Source organism: Solanum tuberosum, unplaced genomic scaffold, assembly GCF_000226075.1.
Source record: "Solanum tuberosum cultivar DM 1-3 516 R44 unplaced genomic scaffold, SolTub_3.0 scf00231, whole genome shotgun sequence".
Taxonomy (NCBI): domain Eukaryota; kingdom Viridiplantae; phylum Streptophyta; class Magnoliopsida; order Solanales; family Solanaceae; genus Solanum; species Solanum tuberosum.
The window spans coordinates 683,892-703,621 of NW_006239157.1; the positions used below are offsets into that span (position 1 = coordinate 683,892).

The window sequence follows — 19,730 nt, forward strand, 5'->3', positions numbered from 1 at the left end:
ACACTACCAGTTCTGCCAGAATGGCTGTGCAACCGCAGGTGGAGCCTTGCCGAACCTATGACAAAAGATGGACAATAGTATCATGCACAAAACCCAACTGGAATCACATGTTAATTCCTTTCCTAGCTCTACGAATCTGAGAAATAGTGTCGTGATCCCTGTTCAAATTTCTGAAGAAGTGCTACTTTGGGCACAAAAAAATATTTCCATGTCGCAGGTTGGTTAGCTTCATCTAGTTACGATAGATGGAGATGAATTCCCATATAAGGATATATCTACCTACAAATATTCAACAAATTCCACCTTGCCAATCCTGAGTTCTACTATAGCAATTTTAGGGGAAATACAATGGAATCGCCTGAGCTGCGCACTAGATTTTGAACTCATTCCAAGGAGATAAACAACAAATTAAGCACATGGTAGGATTCACCAGGTCAAGGCGCATCTAAAGATGTAATGATAGCCAATTCCAACGACGATGAAAGTCTCAGCAGATTTCTGTTGAAGATGTCGGAGCTCCAGTGAGCCAAGAGTTTCAAACCCAACACCAAAATGATTAGGAAAGGGAGATACACCACCCCACCTCTAAAATCTCAAGTGTGGATGCATTATACGAATCAAACAAGGGGATCATAATCCCTGAAGAACAATAGAGGACAAATTTGGACAAGGAAGTTCAGGTCACAGAGCTAAAAGATTCCCATAGTGATATGAGACAGCTGAATGATCAAAATAGGAATTCTAATCGAGAACAAATTGAGGAAGCTCAAAGCTCCTCGATTTTTTCCTTTAGAGCAGCTAAATGTGATCTTGCAGATGAAGAAGCACCTCGAGTGAGTCAACATGGAGAAAAAAGGCAGGAATCAATGAAAGTAAATGAAGCTACCTTCCACCCCTGTTCAGCAAATGTGTAGCAACCAAGAAATCCAAGGTAAGTATTCTAACACTTCTTCAAATCCTATGATTTCTAACTCAATAGGTGTAGTTGATACTCAAATGCAAGTCATTGCATGTGAGAAAATTTGTGATCATGTAACTTCATATATGCATAATTGTGATCAAGGGACTAACACTTCTGATATACCTCCTTCAAATAAGCCCACAACAATTAAAACACCAAGGATTATGATAATAGTCATCAGTCTAAAAAACTTCCCACTTCCACCCCTTATGACCTCAAAACACTTACTTCCAATTTTGAGAAATATACGCTTAACCTTCAGAATAAACAACATGTGCATTAAGAAAACTCCCAAAGAATCACCAATCATGTGACTTCCTCCAATACCTACAAAAATAAGTTGTCCCTGAACCTGGTCTATTTATAGTCATTCAGTTTGGTTGAGAGCCAACCAAACCAAGAATGAAGTTCCCATTGAGCTTTCTATCCCAAAAATCACTACTAGACAAGATCTTTCTACAGTTAACTTCAATAAGGATGCTTACATGGTAAATCTAGTTGCTAGATGTAGATTTACTTTTGTGGGAAAATTAACCCACACTATGCCTAAAATTGAGCTCATTCGCCGTAGCTTCATCCTCCAAACTCAATTAACGGGAGGAGTCAAGATAGCTCATTTAAATGTAAGGCACATTTATATAGATCTTGATTATGAGGAGGACCATGTCATTGTTTGGAAAAAACAATAGATGTATATTGAAGGGCAACTAATGAGATTGCAAGTCTGGACTCCTACCTTTACTCTGTAAGAAGAAACTCCCATTGTTCCTAAATGGATTACACTTCCTGAGTTTCCTTGGCATTCCTATAACAAGGAATTTATCACAGCCTTGTTATCTCCTATTAGTAAGACCTTATACTTAGATGCAGCATCTCCTCAGAAAACTAGAGGAAGTGTCACAAAAGTAACGTTACAAATGGATGTTACCAAGGAAAGAACCCCCCCCCCCCCCCCCATGTTTGGATGGGATTTGATGAAAAGTACTTTCCTATTGGTAAATGGCAATCTATTCAATATGAGGAGCTCCCTGATTATTGTTCCTATTGCAAACATCAAGGCCACCTGTTACATATGCGCAAATCAAGCTAAGGGATGAAGACAAAAAGAGGAGAAAGGAAGTTGAAAACAAGATCCATCTAAACTTTCCAGTTCCACCAACCCCCCTTCCCCTCCCTGTGGCAGAACAAACACCAGGCTCTATTCATCAAAAAATTTCAATTGATTAGTACAATTATTTGGAATGCTAGGAGTAAAAATACCTAAGGTGCAATGGAAAGAATCAAATCTCTCAAAAAGATCCATCATACAATTATTATTGCTATCATGAAGCCTTTTACAGACAACTATCAAATTCAAAATTTCAAAACTCAGTTAACAAGGGAGTATGCTGGTCATAACCAATGGACAAATTTGGTTGTTTTGGCCTCAGGATGTGGATTGTAACATTATTGACAATGATGAGAAACAAATCACTTGTGAGGTTAGTACCCAAATTGTTAGTGTACCAGATCATGACACCCGTTCCAATATATATATGTCGGTACGTGACATCCGATTGACCATGCAATGTTAGTGTGTTGGATTGTGACACCTGTTCTAACATATATGTCGGTACGTCACATCTGATCCAATGCAATGTTAGTGTGTCGGTACGTGGCACCCGATCCAATTAGCACAAAACACAAGAACAATCACATCTACAACGTACAATACTCACATCATATAGTCAAGCACTCAAGTTCATGGCATGCATTGTTCATAATCAATTCATTAGGTTCATTCCCACTTTTAATGCTTTGCATACACACATGCATACAATATCACAAAAAGACAATATCAGAATATTTCGACCTCAACCTCACAATAGAAATAACCAATCTCCTAGCCCTAGTTCATTGACTAAGACTTCCTCTTACGCCATACTTCTGATGTAACCCCTAGGCTACAAATACAACCATTCTCTTTTTGGTGCACGAAAGCATACGCATGAGTTCTACTGTCAAGTTAATTATATCACGCAGTGAATAACAGATTCATAACTACTCAATTAATAAAACCTGGGCGCAAAGCATTCGCTGAGGGATTGTAGATAAATTTTTGGTTTTCGGACAACGAGACGGAGCATTTTGACCGAAAATCCGCAAGATATCACCATCCCCGCACTAGAAATCCCCTTCTCCTTCTTTCCCAAGCTTAGAGCAGCTTTTAGAGGGTTTCTGGGTGATCCACGCCTCTTTTAGGTGTTTTAAGAAAAAAGAGAAAATCAAACTTCGCGTTATTTACATTTTGTCTGGCCTATCGCGCTCTGGTGGCCACTTATCCTGTGGTGGTGCTGCCGCCCTAGCAGCATCTAGCCCGCCCTGGCGGGACAGTGGTCCCAGTGTTTTTCTTGTATTTCGTTTTTCCTAAATAACGACGGTTCGGGTCGTTACAATTATGCCTATGTCAGAGATTATGCCTATGAGTATGTTGTTGTCTTTTATGCTTATAGTTTATGTTTTATGAAGTATATCTTATGATTATGGCATATGTCTTATGTTGACTAACCCTTATGTTATGCTCTTATGTTAGCTATCATATTTAGTACATTTTGTACTAACGCTTACTCTTGCCTACATTCTTATCAAATGTAGGTTCCAACGATATTGAATTCCATTTTCGTGGCTAGGTTTCTAGTAGAGCAAGGAGTTGAAGACTTGGTGAGTCCTCATAGCATCGAGGATGTGATCACTTTTCTTTTATGTTTTAGACTTTTGTATGGGCAGCGTCCCAAAGGTTTATGCAAGTTGTTTTAGATGGTTTGAGACAAATTGTTTAAGACTTTCGCTTGGTTTTATAAAAGACTTTGATTGTATGGAAAGAGTTTTAAAATTTATGCATAATTTCTATTGCTATATGTTATGATATGCTAAAGGGCTTGTATGAGGCCTCTCCGGGTCTTGTACGCCTTGGTACATGTAGGGTACACCCCTGGGTCGTGACATCTTAATTCTTCCAATACCAGAAATTTAATAGTATTCAAATAATATAATACACCTAATATTGAATTACATATCTTAATATATCAAAACATGAATAATAATGCGATAACCAATAAAAACAATGCAAAATCGACATTAATTAATTATGCACCATTACTGTCAACTACAAAAATTCTCATTAACTTGATTAAAAATTGATTTATTAATCTATTTTCATCCCAACATCACATCATCATTGTCTTATGATTTTCCCTAAAATCATTTGGTCGTAATTCATTCATAATTGGACACGTCAATTAGTAACAATTCATAATTGGACACGTCAACTAGTAACAATCACGTTCACAACAACATCGATTCATTTTGGTTCTTGCCCATGATATAATACTATTTTCCTTTACGAACACTGCACAATTTGTTCATTTCCTTGCAACATATAATATGTAAAATGGACTTAAATTTTGAAGCTCTCACCTGAAAGTCGTCATCACGCTGCAGGTAAGTTCTGAATCCTTTTCTTTTCCTTTCTAAAATAAACCCTACTAACTTATTTTAATATATACATGGGCCAAATAGTATAGGATCCTAAAATAAATTTTGAACTTGGCCCATTCATCACTTACTAAAATTAATTATTTTAAATTTTTTGTAATACCTGACTTATTACAAGTCTAGATTAGAGAATTTTATTGTAATACTGCTCGTGTTTGGAAATATTGATTTTGAATTAATGTTTGGTAATGTAATATTTTTAGTCTTTTTCAAAAATGTCTTACATATTTATGGAAAAAAAATCTTAATTACTATATATTTGTCTGTTATTTATAAGAGTTTATGGTTTATTAATATTTTAATGAAGATTGTGAGACCTGTTATATTAAGGAAATATTATTTTATGAGGTAGGATTCATTCAAAATAATTTTCTATTAATTTTAATATATTTCAAAAGTTATATGTAGTTTGCCACGAACTTATGTAATACATGAATACTTATATAAGGGGATAAAAACTAATTAAGTTGACACCATCACTTCCACGTGGAAGTGGTGGAATAGTGTAGCACATATATGTATCATCCTTTAAGATAGTGGTTAATTGAAGGCTATTCTAATTTTTATAATCCCACATCTACAATTTTTTGAATTTCATTTCATTTTTAATTGCACCTTCAGAAACTAATTTCCTATATACAATAACATGGAGCCTCAATGTTCAGTCTTATGCTACCAGGTTGAGAGCCAACCAAAATAAGAATGAAGTTCCCATTGAGCTATCTATCACAAAAATCACTACTGGTCTTTTTGTTGTTATCTTCAAAAAGGATGCTTACATAGTAAATCTAGTTGCTAGATGTAGATTTACTTTAATGGGAAAATTCACCCACACTATGCCTAAAATTGAGCTCATTCGCCAAAGCTTCATCCTCTAAACTCAGTTAACTGGAGGAGTCAAGATAGCTTATTTCAATGTAAGGCATATTTATATAAATCTTGATTATGAGGAGGACCATGTCTTTGTATGGAACAAACAATAGATATATATTCAGGAGCGACTAATGAGACTGCAAGTCTGGACTATATATTGGAAGAAGAAACTCCAATAGTTCCTGTATGGATTACACTTCCTGAGTTTCCTTGGCATTGCTATAACAAGGAATTTATCACAGTCTTGTTATCTCCTATTGGTAAAAACTTTTACTTAGATGTAGCATCTCTTCAAAAAACTAGAGGAAGTGTCACAAAAGTAAGGTTACAAATGGATGTTTCCAAGAGAAGACCCCCCCCCCCCCATGTTTGGATGAGATTTGATGAAGAGTACTTTATTATTGGTAAATGGCAAGCTATTCAATATGAGGGGTTCCCTGATTATTGTTCCTATTGCAAACAGCAAGGCCACCTGTTACATGTGTGCAAATCAAGCTAAGGGATGAAGACAAAAAGAAGAGAAAGGAAGTTGAAAACAAGATCCATTTAAACCCTCCAGTTCCACCATTCCCCCCCCCCCCCCCTCACTTCCCGCGACAGACCAAACACCAGGCTCTATTCATCAAAAAAATTCCAATGATTAGTACAATTATTTAGAATGCTAGGAGTATAAATACCCAAGGTTCAATAGAAAGAATCAAATCTCTCAAAAAGATCCACCATACAATTATTATTGCTATCAGGGAGCCTTTTTCAGACAACTATCAAATTCAAAATTTCAAAACTCAGTTAACAATGTAGTATGCTGCTTATAATACCAATGGACAAATTTGGTTGTTTTGGTCTCAGGATGTGGATTATAACATTATTGACAATGATCAGAAACAAATCACTTGTTAGATTAAGACTACTATGTTGCCTCAGCCTTTTCTCATCTCTTTTGTTTATGCTAAATGTAGAGACTCTCTTAGAAGACCCTTATGGGATAGACTTCTACATCATGCTAATACTATCTTACCTTGGTGTTTTGTGGGAAATTTCAATGTTATTACTTCCCTGTAAGAAAACCTTTGAGGATTACTGTAACACCCCGGAATCAAGGAGTCTAAAAATGGGCCAAAGTGGGAAACTCACAAGCCCAAGAAGTGGACCATGAAACCCTCCACGGAGCCCCAGATGGGCCATGAAGGGGACCACGGTCCTTTAAGGGGCTCGTGGTAGGTTTCAAGAACCTGCCCCATGCATGCTTCACTTTGACGAACGCCTAGACGGACCATGGTGAGGTTGACGGGCCGTCAAAGTATCGTCAAGTGGGTCAAGTTAGTAGGGGTCCTCCCTTAGCTGTTGGCTAAGGGCCATGAGCATCACAACGGCTCGTGAAGCCCCATATGGACTGTGAGGTCGTCCTAGAAGGGTTTTCAATAGACTTAGAGTTTAGGGTCAACTTCAACCAATCATATCTTTTAGCAAAAAATGAATTAGGTGGCCCATGACCTATCAAATTAAAGGTCTCTAAGTCCTCTTTCCAACGCCACCGCGTTTGCCCAACTACCATCTCGGAGTAAACAGTTATGCCCAAAATAGTGAAGCACTGTCAGGCTGAATTTCTTCAAGTCCCATTTGACGGACCGTGGTGGTCATGACAACCCGTGATGGGCTTCCACTAAGCCAATTCGGAAGTTTTTAAGTTAGGGGTTATTGGGTCGTTTCCCAATTGTTTTAACTCAATACTAAGTCATTTTTTCTTCAACCCAAAGCCCTATATAATGATTCTAAACCCCCAAATCACCCAAACTAAGTTCATTCTCTCAAATTCTCAAAAGAAGATTAAGCTCCTCCTTTCAAATATTTCTCCCTCTAGAACTTGAAGAAGAAAAAAGAGTTGAAGCTAGGATAAAGGTCAAGTCTCCATTCCTCAAGCATTTGTGGGATTTGTTATCATAATAGATTTTCATCTATGGAATCCTTTTATCCATGGAGTCTCCAATATTCCCCAATTGAAAAGTAGAAATTCCCCAATTTGAGTTAGGGTTTTCTTCTAATGTTGTGGGTCTTGATGAATGTTGATCGAATTGAGTGGATTATGATTTTTTATGATTGAATTGCTGGATTACATGTTTTTAGGATGAATTTTAAAAAATGTACCCATGCCTAACCCATGTCTAAAAAGATAAAATTGATGTAAATGAGTTTTATGCCATGAAAGGAGAATTTTTGGGTTTAGATGTATTCTTATAGGATTGATGAGATACATTAAGAATTGTTTGAGATTGAAGCATATATGATGATTTATGATTAGAATTATTTTGAGATTTAGGCATATATGATTAGGATGAGGTGTAGGGCTTTGGAAGTAAAGCTTCTATTATGAATTGATGATTTAGATGTTATTTTTGTGGAAGGGATAGTTCCCATATAAATTGCTTATGTATGAATGTGAATGGTTTTCACACATTGAATGATTCTAGGTTGAAAGGCTTGCTCACCTAAAATGAATCTAACAACTTATGAGTTATGGTAATAAGACATAGCTTGGATTGGTAATGTGATGCCTTTCGATGGATAGCTTGAATTGGTAATGTATACCTTTCCATGGATAGCTTGGATTGGTACTGTGATACCTCTATGGATAGCTTGAATTGATAATGAGATTCCTCTTCATGGTAGCTTGAAGTGGTAAGGAGATGATACCCCTTCATGTTAGCTTGAATTGGTAAGGAGATGATACCTGTTCATGGTAGCTTGAATTAGTAATGAGATTCCTCTTCATGGTAGCTTGAAGTGGTAAGGAGATGATACCCCTTCATGGTAGCTTGAATATGTAAGGAGATGATACCTTTTCATGGTAGCTTGAATTGGTAATGAGATTCCTCTTCATGGTAGCTTGAAGTGGTAAGGAGATGATACCCTATCATGGTAGCTTGAATTGGTAAGGAGGTGATACCTTTTCATGGTAGCTTGATTTGGTAAAGAGATGACACCTTTCCATGGTAGCCTGGATGGTAATGATGATGTGCTCTTCCATGGACAATGGCTTAGCTTGGATTGGCAAGATGACGTGCCTTCCACGGATAATGAGAACAACTAAGAATTCACTACTTCTCACATCAAGTTAGCATAGTTATTATGAAACAAGTTTACTTCAAGGAAGTATCGTAAGTATATTTTAAGATGAGATTCACTTGTGTTGATCATGGTTTATGACTTATGTTGTTTAAATTTTATGCTTATGTTGATGTTTATGCAAGCAATCATATTTAATACATGTTTGGAAACTGCAAACTCCAATTTTCTGCCAGAGAAGCTGAAACTTGCTGACTGGTAAAGGCTTAGTAATATATCATCCAAATGTTCTTCCATCTTGCAGTAGAAAAGAGTTATATCTCCATCTTTTTGCACTTCTCTCAAGAAAAGGTGAAACTTAATGATTGGTAAAGGTTTAGTGAATATATCTTCATATTTTTGCACGTCTCTCAAGAAAAATAACTTGATTTTGATGTTTTTAGTTCTTCCATGAAACACAAGATTGTGAGATATAGCTATTACTGCTTCATTGTCCACGAACACTTTCATGCTTCCAGTCGGTTCCATATGCAAATCAACCAGAATTTTCTTAAGCCACAATGCTTGATTTACTTTTGTTGCAGCTGCCACAAACTCAGCTTCGGCAGTAGATTGGGCTACAATATCTTGTTTCTTACAACTCCATGAGAAAATTCCAGAACCAAAACTAAAATAGTACCCTGAAGTACTCTTTGCATCACCCTCGAAACCGCCCCAATCACTGTCGGAATACCCACAAAGCTTCACAGGTTGACTCTTCTGAAACTTGACTCCATAGGTGATGGTTCCTTTGAAGTATCGCACAACTCTTTTGGCTGCCGGAAAATGTACTTCACTAGGACAATGCATGAATCTTGATAAAACACTTACAACATACAATATATCGGGTCTTGTTGTTGTAGGATACATTAAACACCCAATGAAACTTCTGAAGTATGTCTGATCCACCTTTTCGGCTCCATCATCTTTACTTAGTTTCTCTTTTTGGTTTATGGGAATACTAATCTCTTTGCAGTTTTCTATTTTGAATTTCGTGAGAATTTCCTTTGCGTACTTTTTCTGGTAAACAAAAAACTCATATTTTCGTTGTGTAATCTCCATTCCAAATTTATGTCATAAGACCAAGATCAGACATTTCAAAAGCTTGCATCATATCTTGCTTGAACTCATCAATTAACTTTTCACTGCTCCATGTAATCAAAAGGTCATCCACATAATGTCAAAGATTATGATGAAAAGGTTTGAATTGCTGAAGAAGAGCATATTTCCAGGAACACTGAAGAATCCAGAACTTCTCTTCATGCAATTAAATACTGAATATATCAGAAAATTCTCAAGATGGAGGAATCTATCCTCAAGCAGAAAACTCAATTACAAAGTTTCGAGGAGGGATATATGAACTCTGCTTATTTTAACTCTTTGATAAGAGGCAGGAGAAGGAAGCTTCACATCCATAAGATTCCAAATTATCAAGGTGATTGGGTTCAGGGTGAGGAAGATATTGCTAAAGTTGCTAGTGATTATTTTCAAAATATCTTTACTGGTGAGGAGAAGTTTATCCATGAAGAGGCTCTGAATTGCATTCCTAGAATGATTCAAAAAAATAATCTTCAAGTTATACCAGCTATGGAAGAATTCAAATGTGTAGTTTTTCCATGAACCCCAACTCTGCAGCTGGTCCTGATGGTATGAATGGGAGGTTTTTCAATCTTGCTGGGATATCATCAACAAAGATCTACTGTCAGCAAAAGAGGTATGGTATTATCTCAAGACAGAGTATAAAGGATATGAAAGAACTCAAGGGATGCAAGTGCTATATTTAGTACGTGAGTTTGAGCTGCAAAGTATGAAGGAAAGTGAAACCATAAAGGAGTATTCTGACCTACTTCTTAATATAGCAAATCAGATTGTTGGATTCCACTTTTAACGATTCAAGGATTGTTGAAAAATCCTTGTAATAGTACCTGAAATATTTGAGGCTACTGTTACAACCTTAGAAAATACTAAGGACTTGTCCAAAATTACACTAGTAGAGCTTTTAAGTGTTTTTCAAGCACTAGAGCAACGGCGTGTAATGACACACGAAGTAGTTGTTGAAGCAACCCTATTAGTTAAACATCAAGATCATGGAAGAAACAAGAAGAAGCGGAACAAGAAGATGCAAGGACATAATAGTGAGAATTTTGCTAAAAGCAAGAAGGCTAACTATCGTCCTTGTCGGTACTGTCGAAAAAAGGGCACCCTCCTTTCAAATGTTGGAGGAGACCTGATGCAAAATGCAGGAAGTGCAATCAACAGGGTCACGAAGTTGTAATTTGTAAAGCCAAAATTCAGCAGCCTGAAGTTGAAGCTCAAGTTGTTGATCGAGAAGAAGAAGATCACCTCTTTGTTGCAACTTGTGTCACAAGCCTAGATTCAAATGAAAGTTGGCTAATTTATTGCACTTGCTCTAACCACATGGCTGACATATGATAAGATATTGTTCAAAGAGTTGTGAAACACTGAGACAAAGAAAGTTAGAATTGGAAATGGAGAGTGTCTTGCTCTCAAAGGCAAGGGCACCAAAGCCATTAGAGTGGCTCTAGAACTAAGTTTATCCCAAATATTATGTATGTTCTAGACGTTGATTGAAACCTTCTCAGTGTTGGTCAATTAATGGAGAATGGATTCAATTTGTTCTTCAAAAAAAACCTTGTGTGATAGAAGATCCATCCGGCGATGAGATATTCAAGGTCAAAATGGAGGGGAGGTATTTCCCACTCATTCCTTTTGAAGAAGAGCAGACAACTTTTCTTATGTCAGGCAACTCTACAAAAGTTTGGCATAAAAGAATGGGTCATTTTCATTGTTAAGGTATGATGTTCTTTCAAAGAAAGGAACTTAAATGATACCAAGATTGCATAATCGGTGGACAAATTGCCAAGCTTGTTTACTTGGAAACCTTTCCCAAAGCAACTTGGAGAGCATAAAAAAAACTTCAGCTCATTCATATAGACTTGTGTGGACCTCACAGAACGCCATCTTTAAATGGTATTCTTTACTACATTGTATTTATTGATGATCTAACAAGACTGACCTGGATTTTTTATCTTAAAATTCAAGTCAGATGTAGCTGATGTGTTTTGGAATTTTAAGGCAAAGGTGGAAAATCAAAGTGGCTGCAAAATTTTGACTTTAGGTCTGATAATGGGAAGGGGTACTTTTTAAATCAGTTCAAATTACTTTGTGAAAAAGCTGGTGTAGAACATCAGCTAACAGTCCCTTATACTTCATAACAAAATGGAATTAGTGAGCAGAAAAATAGAACTATAATGTAGATAACTAGGTGCATGCGACATAAGAAACATCTACCAAAAAGGTTATGGGCGGAGGTTGCCAACACTGTTGCTTTTTTGAAAAACAGACTTCCTTCTAGATCTGTAAAGGATAAAACACCATATGAAGCATGGTATGGTCATAAACCCTCATTGCAATTTCTCAAAATTCTTGGCTACTTGTGTTTCGCTTATATACCACTGGTTAAAAGAGATAAGCTTGATAAGAAGGCAGTTCCTGGAATCTGTATAGTCTACAATATTTTCTCCAAAGCATAAGGTTTATGAACCTCAAATGGAGAAAATTGTCTCAAGTAGAGATGTCCAGTTCATTGAGGACCAACAATGGAATTGGCAGAACACCGAAAACAATCCACCCATTGACAGTCTATTAGATCCAAAAGATCTAGTAGATGCTCCTCCTGTTAGAGGCATGTGGTTGATCTCTAATATCTATCGGAGACACAATACTACAATTTGTGAGCCCGCAAGCTATGAGGAAGTAGAAGGCGATGACAAATGGGTGGCAACAATGAAGGAGGAGGTGATGATGATCGGAAAAAATCAAATTTGGGTGCTTGTTGAGAAACCTCTAGACAGAAAGATCATTGGTGTAAAATGGGTCTTCAGGACAAAGCTAAATACTAATGGCTCCATCAACAAACACAAAGCAAGGCTTGTAGTGAAAGGTTGCGCTCAGATCTTTGGAGTAGACTACTCAGAAATTTCACACCAGTTGCTCGACTTGATACAATCAAATTTCTACTAGCCACTGCAGCGGAAAAAGGTTGGAAAGTTTATCAACTTGATGTTAAGTCGGCCTTTCTCAATGGCCTTCTCCAGGAGGGGATTTATTTTGAGCAACTAAATGGTTTTGTTGTCAAGGGGCAAGAAAATAAGGTTTGTTTGCTAAAGAAATATCTTTGTGGTTTAAAGCAAGCACAAGAGCTTGGTATAGCAAGATTGACGATCATTTGCTAATTTTAGGATTCAAGAAGAGCCTATTTGAGTCTACACTTTATATTAAGTGTTCATGTGTAGTTATACTTATTATAATGTTGACGATCTCATTGTCACAGAAAGTAATGTTTTCCTAATTGCGGACTTCAAGTTGGAAATTATGAAGGTCTTTGAAATGACAGACCTTGGACTGATGGTGTACTTTGTTGGAGTAGAGTTCAAAAAAATGAAGACAGTGTGTTCATTTGCCAGAGAAAATATGCTCAAGAAATCCTAAAGAAGTTTCATATGGAAGACTGCAAAGTTTCATATGAGTACTCCAATGAATGAAAAAAAATAAATTCCAAAGATGATGGAATAGAAAAGGTGGATGAGGCATATTATAGAAGTCTCATTGGTTGCTTGATGTATTTTACTGCAACTAGGCCTAATATTCTATATGGAGTGAGTTTTTGTCTCGGTTCATGCATTGTGCAAGTGATTTACACTTTATAGAAGCTAAAAGAATTATCATATACATCAAGGGAACTATCAACTATGGTGTTAAGTTTTACTAAAGTCAGAAGTTTAGACTTAACAGATTCTCCGATAGTGATTGGGGTGGTGCACCTGATATGAAGAGTACTTTAGGTTTATGTTTCAATCTTGAGTCAGGACCTTCTCTTGGTATCCAAGAAACAAGATATTACTACAATCAACAGCCGGGGCAGATTATTGTTGCAACAACAACAGCTGTGAATCAAGCACTATGGTTGAGAAAAATTATGTGTGATATGAATATGAAGCTAAAATAAGGGACTGAGGTTTTTTTATTGATAACCAAGCTGCAATTTCTATTGCTAATACTCCAGTTTTTCATGCAAAAACAAAGTGTTCCAATATTTAGTAGTTTTTCTTAAGAGGCGTTTAGAAACATGGAGATGTGAAACTTCTTTACTAAAGGAGAGATGATCAGGTTTCCCCCTTTCCCTCTTCCAGACTTCTCAGATCTTGATAAAACATCACAATTATTAATGGGGTGGGGTTGATGGAGTATTGAGTCAACACCTTGCTTATTGTTGGCATCCTTGCTTTGCTTGTCATGAAATACTTTATGGGCAACACTTGGAATGAGGACAGCAACACTACCATGGGGTTGAGGGATGGGAAGCGTTGAGTCAATACCTTGCTTATTGTTGGCTTCCTTGCTTTGATTGTCCTGATAAACTTTAGGGTTAACACTGGGGTGGGGATTGCAACACTACAATGGGGTTGAGGTGTGGGGATCATTGAGTCAATACCTTTTTGTTGAATTTTTTGTTGATCCTGGTGAGTTCTTGATGGTTGTTCTTTGGTACCAGAAACACTACTAGAAATATTATTTTTAACAGGTTGAGAATTAATTGGTAGAGTAGTTACATGAGTGTCATTTCATTGTGTTGTTTTGGTTTTTTCTTGTTTGCTACTTCAGCCTCCTTTCTTCTTCTATATTAATCATCTCTCCTCTTGACTTTACATGTATGAACTTTATGGCCTTGGTGTTTGCAATAATCACTATCTTGACTTGTTGGAGCCTGTGGAAAAATAGATGTGCATGCAAATATGCGCTGGTGGTATTGTTAGAGTTGCCCAAGGTGATTTAATCTATGCTAATGCTACTCCACTAGGCCATGGTACCAGTAACCACACATGGATTGAAGCTGCTCAATGGGGTATATCTTGGTGTCTAAATAATGGTTTTAACCAAGTGATTTTGGAAGTAGACTCCGAGTTAGTGGTTCACTGGATAAAACAACAAGCTGCTCTACCTTGGAATTTGTAGCATGTTGTAGCTAACCTTAAGAGAACATGTCATCAATTCCAATCATTTTCCTGTAATCACACTTTTAGAGAGGCTAACTTTAGGGCTTATGTTTTATTTAAAACTATACATAACAGTGAAGTCCCTCAACATTACTTCCATGTCCACCAGCTACCAAGAAAATCTAGAGGACACTACATACTGGACAAGAGTGAGATGCCAAATTTTAGAAGAAGAAAGATGAAGAAGATCAGAAAACCACCTTGATCAGACAACTTTCCATATGGTTCATGTGAAGATGCCCTTCAGTTTTTTTCTTGTTTTTTCTTCATACTTTGTAAGGGGAGAGTCTCCCTCATTTATCTCTTTCCTATATTACTTGTATTGAGAGGAGTCCACTCTTCTAGGTGCATAGTTAATCTAGGTTTCTTTTCTATTATCAGGGATGAGTTGGTTGTCCTTAGTAGGATAACCGATTTATGAACCACCATAGGATCGGATGTAAGGTTTCTGTCCCCTCCTTGTATTTCCCTTGTTTTTGTTTAATTAATGGTAAGGCCTGGGGATGTTGCTCAACCCTTGACCCACCTCAAGGGTCATTAAAAAAAACTTTAAGCCATAAATCATAAACCTTCGAGCCTAACCCTAAACTTTAATCTCTAAACCTTAGGGCCTAAATCGTAAACCCTAAACCTTTGGGCCTAACCCTAAACTCTACTTCCTAAACCCTAAACCTTAGGACCTAAATGCTTAACCTCTTAGGGACTAAACCTTAAACCTTAGGGCCTACATCTTAAACCCTAAACCTTGGGGCGTAAACCCTAAAACATAAACCATAAATCCAAAACCCTAAACCTAAACCTTAGAACCTAAAACTTAAACCTTGTGGCCTAAATCCAAAATCATAAAACATAAACAATAAACTCTAAATCTTAGGGCCTAAACTCTGAAATTTAAATTATCAACCATAAACCATAAATCTTAGGATCTAAACCCTAAATCATAAACCTTAGGGCCTAAACCATAAATCCTAAAACCTAAACCTTTGGACCTAATCTCTAAACCCTAAATCCTAAACCTTAGGGCCTAAACCCTAAACCCTACACCCAACCCTAGATTCTAAACTCTAAACCTTATACATTAGGGCCTAAAATTTAAATCCTAAAATCTAAGTCTTAAGGCCTAAACCCAAAACCATAAACCATAAACCCAAAACCCTAAGCCTTTGGGCCTAAACGCTAAACCCTAAACCTTAGGACATAAACCCTTAAATCATAAACAATAAACTCTAAGCTATAGTGCCAAAACCCTAAATCATAGGGTATACACCCTACACCATAAACCATAAATTATGAACTCTAAGCCTTAGCTCGTAAACTCTAAAACTTAGGGCCTAAACTATAAACCCTAACCCCTTAACCATAAGCCATAAACCCTAAACCTTTAACCCTAAACTTTAGGTCCTAAACCATAAATCATAAACTCTAAACCCTAAACCTTACACCTTAGGGACTAAACCCTAAACCCTACACCCTACACCCTACACCTTAGGGACTAAACCCTAAACCTAAACTTTAGGCCCTTAACATTAAACCCTAAACCCTAATGCAAAACCCTAAAACCTAAACCATAAATATACTTTAGTTATAAAACAGTACTGCAGATACATAACAACATCTGACCCATAGTCAATTAGACAATTTGACGTAGTAACGTGTCATATACATAATATTTGAAAATGATATCTTATACATGATAAAATTGTAATGTATCATAAAATTGAAACGAAGGCAATATACATTAAATTAAGAATCAAAATCAACTAGAAACATTGAAGATATGAACCTTGGGTAGAGAAGAGGGTTTAGTAACACGTTTTGCTTCCCCTTTAATTTTGGAATCTTTCTCAATGGGTAATTTAGAACTTGCAATGCATCTTTCATCGATTTTGAATCACAAACACGAGGAACGAGATCTTCCGTTTGTGAAACTAATTGGGTAAGAACAATATTAAACGATTGACCAGAACTCATAAGTATCAGAAAAAGATAAACAACAAAAAATTGAAAAAAATCAATAATCTAATTTGTTGAAAGCAAAGAAATATGATGAAGAAATCTTTCTACACCTTCTCTTTTACTTTATATCAACTCTTGTAGTTTATTTTCACTTTCAATAATGGCGTCACCTATGGATCTTGATCTAAAGCCCTTACCCGAGACACCAATAACTCAATCTTTTTCTATTTTTGAGCATTTTTCCACCTTCGATTTCAAAATCTTTGTCGTCAGAATTAAGCAACGGCCTACATTTGATAAGACTAATTAATTAATTTCAATACTAAAAGATGGAGGATCATCTATAAGTATCAAAAATTTGTAGATGAAAATATTTTTTTTAAAAATGAAAACTGATGAATTGAAAATTGGAGAAGAAGAAGAAGAAGAAGAACTACCTATTGGTGAACTTGAAATTGATTGACTGGAGAGACAACAGATTTGAATTTCAAAAATCGATTGATGAAGGTTATTGTTATGATTGTTGGCATAATAATAGGAAGAGAAATCGTGGAGTTGATTTGGAAAAGTAATGTATTCGGAAAAAGAGAAGTTTTGAGGTAACAAGGGATTTTAGTAATTTCTTTAAATGGTAGGGAATAATAGAAAATAAGGTAAAAAAAAGATGTGTTACTAGGTAATTTTTCAATAAAATTAACCCAATTTAAAATATATCAAAAATTAAAATTGAAATCCCTAAGTCCTAATCATTAACCTCTCCACAATCCGCTCATCCCCGTTATCCACCGTCATTATCATGACTTACGAACACCATAGGTCGTCGCCATCGATGTATTCATGACTAGCACACCACTTGTTGACAACTCTTGTCTCTCACATTCAGAGACAGAGACCTTGTATGCTTATTTGGAAATGTTTTAACTGAACATGAGAGTATAACATCTAAATCTAAAGATGTATAACAAGTAATGAGGTACTAAATATTTTAAAATCATCTAATTATTGTATACATTCAATCAGAGATCAAATCACACCGTATTTGAAATTTTATAAGGAGGTGAATATGTTCATAACAACATATCTAATGTAATCTCATAGATCGAAAAAAAAAAAATTGCAAAAATCGAGCCAAATCGAACTTATTTCAATTTGGTTTTGATTTACATTTTCACCAAATCGAAAGCAAAAAAATTATCCGAATATCATAAACCAACCCGATCCGACCTGGCCGAACGCCCAACCCTAATCATCACTATATTATTACTATTTATTTATTTTGGTGCATGTGTTAAATATATGTAGAAAAAAATATTTAGTATATTATTTATTTATTAGTGTAATCTACAGGAGTGTAGAAGACTTCTACTTCATTGAAGTGATCAGAGCCGCCGTCGTCTACAAAAACTGAAAATTTGCCTACGTCCATTACGCCACCTTATGGCCATGGCCACCGGCCAACCTCCACCAAGGGAGGTTGGTGAGACCCTAATAATTGCAGCAATTAAGAAAATTTCATACGCAGACACTGTCACGGCACCTACAACACCATATCAAGCCATACGAAGAAAACCTATAACATATTTGCATGGGGAACCAAAGATAGTTTGGGAGTAGGAGGAGGTCCAGCAGATGATTCTTAACGAAAATTTACAATATGCAGTGATGGGAAAATTCTCTTTTGGTTGGCCAGACATGCAAGAACTAAGAAAATTAATACCAAAACAATGCGAACTCAAGAGAGAAGTAAACATTGGGTTACTTATCAACATGTATGTATTGATACGGGCATCGTTGCTGGAAGACTATACACATCTGCTATGAAATCCCCAATTTTACATAACACATAGCTATTGGTCATACCTAATGAGGACACTGAAATGGGATCCCTTATTAGACCAAGAGGAGGAAACAACCAAAACATTAGCATGAATTTCTTTCCCATCCCTTTCTCCAAACTTTTTTTGCAAGGAGACAATTTTCTCAAAGACAGCAATAGTGGGGAGACTATTACAACTAGATATGGCTACCCAAAACAAAACTAGGCTAAGTTGCGCTAGGGTAAAGGTGGAGGTGGATCTGCTAGGAGAATTCCCAAAAATAATTAACATTGGAATGAGGAGAAAATCAGGGGAGATCATGGAAAAATGGGTGACAATTAACTATGACTATGTTCCAAAATATTGCAAAACATGTAGATTACAGGGACATAATGAGAAGGAGTGTTATATCATTAACCCAAAGTTGTATCCACAAGACGAAAATGAGTTGAGTAAAGGAAATGAACATGCAAGAAATTTTGAGAGGGGAGAATCAAGTCATATAGGGGAAGGAAGAGAAGAAAAATCAACAAGAAAGAAGAAAATGATAGACAAAGAAATGAGCAGGGGAGGAGGAAAGAAGAGCTGGAAATTACGAAACAGAGAAGAAGATATGGCCATAGAAGAAAATATTACAACCAAAGGAGAAAACTAGAACAAATTTGGAATCAAAAATCACAACAGGAGATGCACACAAATGTAACTACAAAAAATCAGTTTGGGGCTTTAGTGGAATAAATACAGCCCTCACAAGAAAACATCAATGAGCAAGGACTTACAAATTCAAGGGTAGCAGAGGTCAAGGAATCAGAAGCAGTATTGCAAAGATCAACATAAAATATTGAAGCAGGAGGAGAAGGTAGTGTGACAGGATCCTTTGAAACAATGCACAGAGGAGGAACTTGCACATGAGAGTTAGGAATATTGCAAGGATCCCAGCTACAATTTTTATTGGCAGTGTGGACACACAAAAATATAAGGGGGAGAAAATGATTACTGCAACTCAGGAAGAGAAGGCCATCAATATAGGAGCATCAGAAAAGGTATCTTCAATGTGAGGTTAATACATCAGCACCAACAAAGGAAATACAGGTTACTTTAAAGGGAGTCACTACAACATCACATTCATCTTTAGAGACTATCAAGAGGAGTAAACAAAACCAACAGGAACTGCATGAAAAACAAGACAGAGAAGAGGAGGACACAATGGATTCTATTATAAAACAAATCAGCATGGATGGAGATCTGCCACCTAGACAAATAGAGCAAATAAAAGAAAGACTTAGGGTGAATAGATACAACAATGCAGGCCTGACTTATGTCAATACAAGGAATAGAAAGAGTAGGCATGTAGATCATAGTCAATGATAAGAAAAGTTCTACTTTGGAATATCGAGTCAGTAAAATCTC

The 19,730-nt window shown here is 36.5% G+C and overlaps 1 protein-coding gene across 1 annotated transcript; it reads right to left on the bottom strand.

Annotated features, from left to right (window-relative positions):
• Positions 1 to 3,241: 3,241 nt before the first annotated feature.
• Positions 3,242 to 9,532, bottom strand: LOC107062469 (uncharacterized mitochondrial protein AtMg00810-like). Its single transcript, XM_015313144.1, has 2 exons — positions 8,633 to 9,532; positions 3,242 to 3,322 (listed from the first exon to the last, which is right to left on the bottom strand). The coding sequence occupies exons 1-2, from the start codon at positions 9,530 to 9,532 to the stop codon at positions 3,242 to 3,244; spliced, it is 981 nt and encodes a 326-aa protein (XP_015168630.1).
• Between the last annotated feature and the right edge of the window lie 10,198 nt (positions 9,533 to 19,730).

Excerpts from the sequence above, each read along its gene's own strand:
- LOC107062469 (XM_015313144.1), bottom strand. The coding sequence starts at position 9,532 with ATGGAGATTACACAACGAAAATATGAGTTTTTTGTTTACCAGAAAAAG. Across the intron at positions 3,323-8,632 it reads AGTTTGCAGTTTCCAAACAT|GGCGGGCTAGATGCTGCTAG; the intron begins GTATTAAATATG and ends CTGTCCCGCCAG.